The 11,372-nt window shown below is 40.5% G+C and overlaps 1 protein-coding gene across 4 annotated transcripts in view; it reads right to left on the reverse strand.

The window, feature by feature from the left end:
• si:dkey-174m14.3 (brain-enriched guanylate kinase-associated protein) overlaps nucleotides 1-11,372 on the reverse strand; it is a 30,628-nt gene that overhangs the window by 10,870 nt on the left and 8,386 nt on the right. For 2 of the 4 annotated variants that reach the window (XM_016668407.1, XM_016668396.1), the window contains 4 exons: nucleotides 7,035-7,239; nucleotides 4,061-4,222; nucleotides 3,273-3,339; nucleotides 40-147 (listed from right to left, as the gene is read on the reverse strand). In XM_016668407.1, coding sequence (XP_016523893.1) covers nucleotides 40-147; nucleotides 3,273-3,339; nucleotides 4,061-4,222; nucleotides 7,035-7,132 — 435 coding nt within the window. In that variant the 5' untranslated portion in view covers nucleotides 7,133-7,239. The remainder of the gene's footprint in view (nucleotides 1-39; nucleotides 148-3,272; nucleotides 3,340-4,060; nucleotides 4,223-7,034; nucleotides 7,240-11,372) is intronic. The other 2 variants (XM_016668417.1, XM_016668424.1) reach the window with 2 other exon arrangements.

An 11,372-nucleotide genomic window follows, 5' to 3' on the forward strand; every position in this document is an offset into this window, starting at 1 on the left:
TATATATATATATAGATCCAACTAAAATGTTAAACTTACATTGTCCTCTTGCAGCTTCTCGATGGTGAGCTTGGCCTCCATCAGGTGGTTGTTGAGGACGATGATTTCTCTGCTCAGAGCTCGTTTTTCGTCTTCGTGGTGCTGCGACTTGACAAGACAGACTCGTAAATTACATGCAACAATCTTTTAAATGTCATAAGATCAAGATCAGTCAGAATGAGTAGCGTCCTAATGGGCCACGAACGCATCATTTTGTACTATATTGTACATTTAGAGGGGAAAAAAAACCAAACTGAATTTAGAGGTTGTTTTTTTCTTTTTTTTCTCTACTTGATAATGCCTTTAATTCAGCAACAGGGACAGGAAGAATGGATTTTGTCTTGTAATGAGGACATATGTGACTACATGAACGCGCCTCGGGCAAAAGAGCTGCAGCAAGCGAGCCGCAAATATGCTGACAGGGTAACACTTTTTGAAACACCCATTATTTGGACAGGCAGCCAGGAAGAACAGGTTCTTTCAGGGTCAAACAAGAAATAATCACAACAATGCCTAATTCCAGCAGCCTTTCATCCCGGAAGAAAGGAAGAAAAAAGAAAGACATTTCATGAACTAAAACAGATACGAAGAGCTTTTCAAAATAGGTTCGGATGCTGCAATTGTGAATGATGACTCATTTATCTATATAAAATAATCAGCAAGTGCTCTAAATAATAAAAAAAACAAAAAACGGAGTGGATTTAAAAAAAAAAAGAAGAGAAAAAAAGAAGAAAGGAAAGCACTTTGCAACTAAAATGGCAGCAAGGAATGTTTCAGCTGAGCACTTTTGGCCATTAGGCTGCAGGTTATTCATGGACCAGCATGTCAGTGAACTTTCTTCTCTCGGAGGAAATTATCTTTTAAATCTTGCATTTCGTAACCCTCTCAGGTCATTAACTGCAAGAAGCTCCCCCGGTGCCACTTGTCCTTGCCACTAATACAAATGCCCCGCAAAAATGTTCAAGCCCCTTAAAATGTTCCACATTTAAGTCACTACTGAACCACAAAACTCAATGGACTTTTTACTGGGATTTAATCTGACAGGTCAACAAAAAGTTGTGCATGATTCTGAAGAGAAGTAGATAATACAGTCTGCTTTACTTTGTTATCTCTGAACAAAATTTGGTGCAAGTAATTCATTTTCATTGAGAAATAGAAACTTCCTGGGTGTAAGTTAGTGCTCACTGCAACATGAGTGTTCTGCAAAGGGCGCAGAGGTTTATATGAGAACATCAGTAAACAAACAGTGCCATAAAGACCAAGCAGGTAAAGTAACTCTGGCAGAGCTGCAGAGACCCACAGCTCAGGTGGGATCATTTATGTAGGTTCTTTGTGCTCTTTTTCCTCTTACCCTGCTATGTGCAAATTGTTTGTCTTCGTGAGTATTTTTTATTGTTCTCGGTACTAAAACTAAGCCAAAAATAACTAAAATATATCTAAAATGCTGTATGTGGGGAAAAACTCATCCTCATGATCCTGTAGAGATTGGTGGAGCTAAATACAGAGTAATCCTGGAAACTTTTATGTAAAAATAAACATTCCATGTAGCAATTAAATAAAATGATTATTTCAAAGGAAGGTTAATTAACTGAGACACAAGCCATTTACCGATGTCAAATGTTAGCATGCTAGTCAATTAAATGTTATATTAGTTAAGATAATGAGGATATTTTGAGAAACAAATGTTATACCCGTCTTTCTCTGACTTTTATTCACTTCTACTGTAAACACACGCTGCTGTTGGTCTGCTATTTTATGCAAACACATCTTCACTTTCGTTTTTCTCCCACAACATCCATATCTATGTAAAATGAAGGGGAACAGAGTATGTATTTCACAGCTAAAAGACCCTGCCGCCACCCCCCAAAAAAGATTGCACTCAAATTATTCTATATAGTATCAGTACCATCTTGTTGTGGCAACTATATGCACAAATCGGTCGGGGAGGACAGAAAAGTTGCAAGGATTATTCTTTTTTTTCCCTTTGCTTTTATGTAGGAACACCAGTTTCTTCTTTTTCACTTTCGGCTAAAGTTATGAGAAGTCCCTGTGGAGGGCCTAAAGGGCCACTTCAGGTTCTAGGACCAGAGATTGAAGAACCCTGGGTTAGTGTAGTCAAATCCTAGCCCTGTGTGCAACTAAAGATGTGGCAAGACTTGAAAATTGACTCTCCATCCCATTCTCCTGATCTTGAGCAACCAAATAAGGAAACAGCCCCCCTAAAAGCCCTGCAGTCGTAATCTGTAGTGAAATGAAAAGTGGCTGTAGAATTCACTAAGGCAGGCTGAATGGAAAAACGCACGGGTTGTTGACTAAAACATGTCAAAAACCACATTCACCATGTGCTTTTTCCACTCCATAATTATGTGCTGCTTTGTATGCATCTTGGACAAATTTATCTGAACAGAAAGTGTTTGTGAACTCAAGTTTTTTTTTTTCTCCGTTGGGTTCAGTTTTTGCCATTTTCACTTGTTTTGGAAAACTAAGAGGGAAAAGAGGCTTGACTCTCATGCTTATCTGTCTTGTAATTACATTCTCTGTAGTTGTGCGGGGCCCTGGGGTCAGATGGGTTTGTGGCACCTCTAGAGTAAACAAGTTTTACGATTGCAGAGAGACTTACTCAGCACCTCTCTCTAACCCTGAAGGAGTGTATGTACGTGGGATGAATCTGGAGCAGCCCATGAGAAAAACGTCTGTTGGTTAAAAAAAAAAAAAACATAAAGAAAAGCAGATTGCCTTTGTTTTCGAAATGACAATTTTAGGGTAACCTTCAGCTGTGTGTGTGTGTGTGTGTGTGCGTACCTGGAGATCTCACATTGTCAACTGTAATGACTATTGTCTCGTGGCATAACAAACCAATTCGACGAGCATTTTCAACTGTCTATTCACCAGCTCAGGCACCTGATGGTTACAGTCTTCTGGGGCAGACTAGTTAATTCCATCTTTCCACGGGCAAAAACAGCATCTGACAAATGAAGTGAGGTGCTCTCCTCTGAGGAACAATGGGTTTGCTATCCCTCTGCCAGTGGAAGGAGGACAGCCAATTGTAATAAGCCATAATTAATGTCAGTGGCACAAACGGCGGGGGGGATTCATTTTCAATCTGCGCCTCAAAGTGTTCTCCACGCCGTGTGACTCGCTTCTCTCCAACTCCTTCCTCTTTGACAAGTGCGAGAATTTGCATAAAAGCCTCGAACCGACGCGACACACAAAGCGCGACTTCAGACACTTACATCTCTGTGGATCTTTTCCTCCAGATCTTGGTTGATCCTCTGCAGTGCCGAGTAGCTGCTTTGTATTCTAAACAACAAAATAAAATAAAATAAAATAAAATAAAAATTAATAATAATAATGAAAACATTGCCCTGCTGGTAGGTAATAGCTTGTGTACATGCATGCTGGATCTACTGTATATAAGAAGCCAGAGAGCTTTACAAAAAGCCTCATCTCCGGGCAAGTCAAATCTAAATCGCTTGACTCCATTTTTACTCATCCTACTTGCAACAGTTCACTGAACTTTGTGTAGAAATGCCAAAGGATGAATGTTTATCACTAAATAGGTTCCTGGATTTACAGATGAGGACACATTTATGTGTCAAACAGTAGTATCACTATTTTTTTAGCAGAGAAAACATATACTGAGACAACTGTTTACAAATAAGTGTTAATATTTCACTGTGTATTGTCTTGTCCGTGTCTGTGATGGTTTTTTTTTTCCTTTAAAAGAAGCAAAGAGGAACTAAGCACTGAGTATTTGCATTTGTTTAGCTTTTGCCGTCGTGTCACATGCGTGCCAAAAATGTGACTCCCGCTCGAGTTGAAGCATAGCTTCTCTCCCCCCCATCCCCTTCCTTTACATAATCCAAACAAATTCAGCCAACACGGACATCTGGAGCTCCTCGAACACCGACAAGAACATCATCTAAGCGATAATATCTGCCGAAGTGTCATTCTTTTCCTCTCCAGTACCCAAAGTATGATTGGTGTGAAGCATGCGGTGAATCATGGTTGGTGATTCCACCTGCGAAGCTTGTCTGTGAACTTGTCCAGCTCCTCCTGCGCTCGGCGCAGCTCCGTCTCCAGGTACTGCCTGGTGGAGTCGAACTCGCTCTGCAGCAGCTCCAGCTTGTGTGTTGTGTAGGAAAGTCTCTTCCGCAAGTCCTCCTTCTGCTCCAGCAAAGAGCTACACACACACACACACACACACACACAGAACAGATGAGTTTAGAGCATATGGTGAAGGAAACAAGCTTGCAACATGGGGTCTTTGCCCTGCTAAATTGATGTATAATGGTCCACGTTTTCTGTTAATGGCCATGCAGCATTGACTGGGACATTATGAGGATGGGGAAAACACGATCCCAAGATTCAGTCAGTATGTATGGACCCGGTGCCTTGTAATTCATTAGACGACAGAGGGTAACCTGGCACATCACAGAGGAGCAATCACTGGCGAGAATGGTCACATGGAAATAACAGAGGCGTAATGTGTAATGAGAAATGAGTCAATGAGCTCTAATAGATTATTTGAATAGACCCCAATGGGTCAGGTTTGCAAAACAGTAATATCCTCAACATGTAATTTAGCAAGACAGCACAATGGCGGCTATTTTTGGAGCATATGCATTACCTGCGTTTCAATCTAATAAAAGGGCAAGTGTGAGCGGCAAAAGAGGAAATGTCCGCTGCCGTGATGGATCTGAGTGCTCGCCGCTCGGCTTAATGGACCTTAGTATTGACGGACAGATGGAGGAAGAAAGGTAATGACTCTATCTGCAGCCAGATAACATAGCTGGGAATGAATGGAGATGTGGTCACTTTGCTCTTTTCACTTTCTCCGTTTCCCTCCATTTCTCTCTTTTAACAAGATCGTAGAATGCAAAGGGTGGGCGATGAGCTAGACTGTTGCAAAAAAAAACAAAAAAACAAAGGAAAAATGAAAACAAAGCTGAGACGGGGTTCGTTCATTTATTATTTTCAGGTCAGAGGAGACATCACCCCCCGTTTCCAGCTCATTAACAAGCAGCATAATGTTTCTGCAATCAGTCGGATGAAAAGTAGGCAGGGTAAATCTAGACTTTATGAAAAACTTCATTTACTTTCTTTGAAAATATCAGTTTCTCTGTAGCTGCGTATCGTCCCGTTTCAATCTGAGGCTTTGCGAGCCAATTTCTACGCTCACAGAAAATGTTGCAGGATCGGATTGCAGAAAAATCTAATTATTTATTGAGCACAAATGTTATACAGATCTTGTTTTCATGTGATAATTATCATACAGTTACTCATTGGCCAGGATTGTGAGTAAAGCGGTGGATTTTTAAAGGAATAATACAGAAATAATTGAGAAATTCTGAAGTGGAGCTTAAAAACAGCTTCCAAAAACAAAACAGTGATCATTAAAGCTGGAAATGTACATAGAAAATTGCGTGCCACTAACGATCTCCCTGTGTGAAACAGAATTAAATCACCCTGCAAAGTTGCTATGAAAAGTTTAAAAAGCAACACAAAGTCTAGAATCCATAAAATATCCTATTATTTTGGCCTTTTCCACCAAAGATTTCAGTATATCAAATATAAGACCACTTGAGATCTTTTTAAGTCCCTTGTGAGCCATATCTAAGATGTACATGAATTATTAAATCCAGTTTAGGGAAAACAACTAAATAGGTTTATTTTTTTTATTATTTCTCTAAAAGAACAAAAGTCCTGCTTCAGGAGCAGCATTCTTTTGGGGGTTTGCAGACGCAGAGTAAAATATCACCCAAACTCTAGAGTCAATACACTGAAATGCAGAGACATTACAGAAAATCCTGCATATTAAGTTTTAAGGCCTAAAATTATGACTCCAATTAATAGCTCCTGTTGGGCTACTTGTTAGCTTCAGTGTCTGGGATCATTTAATCCTCGTGTATCTGGTGCAGATAGGATAAGAACTGCTTAATCCCCAATTATCTAGTGAACTGCTTATAGGCTTTTAACAGAACCTCCCTTCACTTCAAAAATTTTGAACTATTGTTTAAATATTGTCTGTACAGTGGAAAAGGTTGAGTTAAGCAGTTACAAAAACATAATGTGCATTTGTTAGCATTTTTTTTAGCCAGATCCATTCATTTATAATTCACACTGATTAAACATCTGCCTTATTGCTTACACTAAATTAAAAATAATGTATTTATTTTTAACTTGGTGTATGCATCAAAGTTTTTTTTTTAATTATCTAATTTTTATGCTTTGACCATCATGTTGCTGCATTGACAAAATAGTCACATAAAATTTAAAAAAGAGATAGCAGTAGATTAAAAATGCAAATGTAGACATTTTGTGTAATTTGACCCAGTAGTCTGCAATCCAGGAAATAACCCAGGAAATTTAATGGTAATTCAACTTCTGAACAAATCTACGTCTCTAGAGTTTCGACGTCTTGCCAGTTCTACATAAATGAGTAGCTAGAAATCAGATATTTGCTGTATTACGAGCGAGAGCGTAAACGTTAATAAATAGTGTGTGTTTCACCGAAAGCTGCAGCCTTTGCAGCTTTGGCAGCGAGTGAAAAGCGACCTGCATGCTGAATGAGTCAGAGAAAGTCTCAGCAGACTGGATGACATTTAAGAGCTGCATTAGCCAGCGGAGCCCACCGCCTCACCTCACCGCTCGGATCTGATCGGTGGGCTTTAGCTGGGGAATACAGGTGTTTGGTGTTAGGTGCAGGGTGACTTTACGTGAAGTAGCTCCAGAGACAAAAAAAAAGAAGAAGAAGAAGAAGGAAAAAAAAGAAAAGTCCCTCCATTAGTGACCTCCTCTGAGTCACACATAATGAGTGTTTTCATTCTGGTGAGATGAGATGACGAGGCAGCATGACTCCTGGGCCTGAAAGGCGGGATGAGGCTGCTTTAACACCACTGAACGACCAGAGGAGACACCTCGTGGGCGGATGAGCGGACAAACACATAAAAACAAGTACGGATGGAGAGATGGCGGCGCAGATTTACTCTTACCTCTTTTTTGGGTGTTTGCCACCATTTCGGGGGACTTTTAAGGCAGTTTTGCCAATGTATATCTTTTTCATGGTTTGTCTCTGTTCCTTCCCTCTCATGTGTTTATAGGGCCTGGCCACAGGAAGTTGGCATGCATGCGAGTTATCCGAGAGATCTCAGCTAAGTGTGGCCAGCAGAATTACTGTTTGTTATACCTGTCTTGATCCTGCCAACAGAAGCAAACAGACAGGGTGCCAGCTGTTAGTAACCACCAATAAGCTGGGATCTGATTTGAAAAGACAAACTGTTGCCTTGACGCTGCCAATGTTTAGCAGCCGTAGTCGTCTTCAAATCAGAAAGAAAAAGACGGGCAAATTAGTGGAAAAAGTGTTTGACTTGAAACAGTGACATTGTAATGTTGCCGATGTATATTTGACAACCATTTACAGTGGGAAAAAAATACATAAAAAAAAAAAAACTAGCACAAAGAAATTTAAGTTTTGGCAACATAATTGTTGGCTCTTTTGATGAAAGTTTGAAAGTCCTTAAATTCATATTGTTTTGAATTATTATTTCTTTTAATTTCACCCCTTTAGTTTGAGCAAAATCAGTGAGAATTTTAACAAAGTATTCACAAGTCCTCCACCTCATTCAGCAGTGAGAATGTTCCACATATTTAACCTTTGTTTTCCCACCAGAACACCACCAAAAGGTCAATTTAAAGGGCAGATCGTGCCAAAAATACATGAATTATTTTCTATCAGAATACTTACTGGCTAGAGTAAAGCGGTGCCATTTTGTGTTTTGCAGTGACAGAGTGTCATTTTACAACACAAACAAGTAACTATGTTAACTTAAATGGCTTAAAGGAAATTTGACTTTGTAATTTAACACCTTGAAATCGGGACTCTGTTTTTTTAAAAACTCCTGCTCTTTCCGAGACTCCGCTTTCTGGAAGTCATTACAACAAAAAGAGATCTCACAACATCACTATTAGCCTTTTTAACAACATTTGCACTAGCATTGCACTAGTATAATGAGCTCTGCAGATGCAGAGTACCACTAGGTGTTTGCTAATTGCTGCTGACTAGTCTGAAGGAGCTGAGTGAGGGGAGTAGAGAGATAGAGAGGTGCTGTGTGACGTGGTAGCTCGGAAACTGCAGCTTTGACAAATACCAATATTACATCACATATTGGACAAAATATTAACATATTGAAAAAAGGCGAATTTGACAAATATCAGGAAACTAAAACAGAAAAAAAAAGAATAGGAATCACCATGTACTAAAGTCCTGCGATGCTTACAGGTGGGTTAACAGAATTAACAACAGCAGTGAAGGGAGATGAGGGAACTTTACTAATGACTGAGGGATGAAACCAATGTTGGACGACACAGGGGAATAAGTGAATAACATGGAATAGCCAACTCTACGATTATACACAAATAAACTGTCTATTTTATGAATACAGAACTTTGGACAAAACTCCAAGTGAAAAAGGTTTTTCTTGTCTTGTCTCCCAAAGACGTGGTTGTCCTGCTTTGTTTGTCTTAAATCAAGTTCTTTTCATTTTTGCTCATCCTGTAGATGTGGGATTGTTACGGCAACTATTCTATCTACCGGCTTCCTTCTTGTATATATATTATCTTTTTTTTTTTTTGCACCACTAATACTACTTTTCCTGTTAGTATCTGCAGCTCCCTTAGCTTTACCTTGGGCTTCTTGGTCGTTTGTCTGATTAATACTCTCTTTGTCCAAGTGGACGGCCATTTCTTGGAAGGTTTGCAATTGTGCGGCACTATTTTTGTCAGATGATGGAATATAACCTAACTCAAGTTCAAAGGCAATGAGTACTTTTGCAAGGCACTGTACGTCAAACCGAAAGAACACAGCGTGAGAGACTGCAGACCTCGACAAGGCCAAAGGATGTGTGAACTCTCTTTATCAATATTTCCTCTGGCCTTTGCGGCCATCTGCGGCCACAGCACAGGTGCACCTCTTTATCACACAGACAAATGGAATAGGTTATTAGACGAGGCAGCTGTCAAAGCCTGATCAAAGCTCCTCTGATCTGAGCACTGGACTGACCACTCGGCGGGGAAACAATGACAGACTGTGTGGGACGTGACCGCACCAGGTTACAGTTCACAAACGCATCTTGTTTCGGGGGATGCTTGATTTTTCGGAAACCAGGTGACATATGAATACATGTTGATTCGATGTTGAGAGGTGATTTATGGCGCAGGCTGAGTAGAGACATGCACATTTCCAGATGGTGACAGCTCACCACTGCTGCTGCTGCTGGAGCCTTCAAATCCAGCTGCTCCCCTCTGAGTCATAGCACAGTGGCTCTCATTATGTGTGGAAGAGAGATTTGGCAGGTGTGAGATGCCTAAGAAATGTAAAAAATGCATTCCTTTTTACCTCCGAGCATACATTTTGTACATGCAGATGTAGATAATGTTTGTGTTGCACACATGTGCAGCCATGTTCCTTAAAAACCAACGGCGTCTGTTCGTGACATGTCTCTGACCCGGCCAGGTGTCCGCTTACAAATCCCAACGCAACCCTCTTTCACTCGCTTTTCTTCTCTTTCATTTTAGCTGATCCCTCACTGCAGCAAAAAAAAAAACAACCTTAGAAGGGGCTTGTTGCCACCCACTCGTGCCACGCTGACATTTGAGAGGAACTCGGAGCACTGAAGAGGAGGAAGAGGGAGGCGGGAGCGGAGGAGGAAGAGGACATAAAGTTATGGAATGAGGCAGGAGGGAAAGCAGGAAGCTTCTGGGGGGAATGAAAGCTGGAGTATTTACAGTTTAGTCAAAGACAGTAGGGAGGAAGCGAACGCTGGCAAATTAGAAAGTAAAATCAAGGGAGTGGGTGTGTACTCATCACTTAGACTGTACATCTTTCCCTCCTTCCTCGGATCTCAATCTGTTCTGGGCTTCCTGATCGCATCAGCCTTGCAGATAGATTGCCTCTTAGGAAAATCCCTTTTTTTAAAAAGAAAAAAGAAAAAAGAAAAGCAGTCAAACTTCAGTTCTAAGAGAGGGAGAACCCAATTGGCTGAGTCATCCAGCAGCAGGGTATGGAGGTGAAAAAAAGATGCTCTTTCCTCCCTGCATGCCTTCAGATTTACAAGGTACCAAAGCCGTGCATGGTATGACTCAACCACCTCATAGAAGAAACTCTCAAATTAGAGCGAGTGCGTGTGGGTTTATGTATTTGTCATTTCCCTTTCCCTGGGATTGATTAACTCGGGAGCAGGCACCTAAGTAGTTACATGGCAGCCACCAACACCATTAGCAGCAGCGGGGTGTAATGACCTGCTGAAGAGATTTGATGTGCCACTGATGGCACCGAGCGCAGGAATGTTCAATCACGACACCTTGGGAGGAATTTTATGACGAGTTTAAAACGTGATTCTGTTCTAAATACAAGCTGAATATAAGGCGACTTGCAAAAATATTCACAGTTCCTGAACTTATCCACTTTTGTCATGTTTAGACCTCCAAATTCAATAGATTTTATCCTATTTAAAGTGAACATTCAGCAGGCCACAGTCACTTGTGATTACAGCAGTAAGTCTGTTGAGGTGTAGATGTATCGTCAATTAAACGTTTTTTTACCGTTTTCTATGCAAAATAGGTCAAACTTTGTAAAGTTTGGATGAAAAATATCAGTACCATTGATTATATTTGGTCTAAACAATTTTCCCACCATTTTGAACGACGGTCAAAAAGTTCAGTTTTGGTCTCATTTAATCAGCACAGCTTTTTGTATCGTCTCCGACATGGCTTTTGGAAACGTTAAAAGCTACTTTATTATTGACCTCCTTCCACAATAACTAATTGATGTAGTCAGGAAAGTTTCTTCCACCTGATCTGCAGATGTCTGCAGTTCACCCAGAGTTCCCATGAGCCTCTAGGTTGCTTCTCTGATTGATGCTCTGGTGTGTCAGCTTAGATAGACAGAAATGCCTTGGTAGCTTTGTTTTTGAGCCAAACTCTCTCCATTTCCAGATGATGGGTTGAAAAGAGCTCTGTAGGACTCCGGGTAGACCTCAAAACTCAGGATTTTATTTTATAAGTTTGATCCCTGACCTTCCGGCCGTTTCCCGTGGACGTCATGAGACAGTTTGTTCTCTAATATTCTCTACAGATCCTCGTTTATCCTTCACTAAACAGCTGCATTTATACCAAAATTAAATTTCAGTATAAGGACAGTGTGTAATTTAATAGAGGGAGGCATTTAGCCATTTTGGGTTTTCTTCAAAAACCCAAAATGGCTAAAAGAGGGAGATAATAATAGAGGGAGGCATTTAGCCATTTTGGGTTTTCTTCAAAAACCCAAAATGGCT

Source organism: Poecilia formosa, unplaced genomic scaffold, assembly GCF_000485575.1.
Source record: "Poecilia formosa unplaced genomic scaffold, Poecilia_formosa-5.1.2 Scaffold1, whole genome shotgun sequence".
In the NCBI taxonomy this organism is placed as follows: Eukaryota; Metazoa; Chordata; class Actinopteri; order Cyprinodontiformes; family Poeciliidae; genus Poecilia; species Poecilia formosa.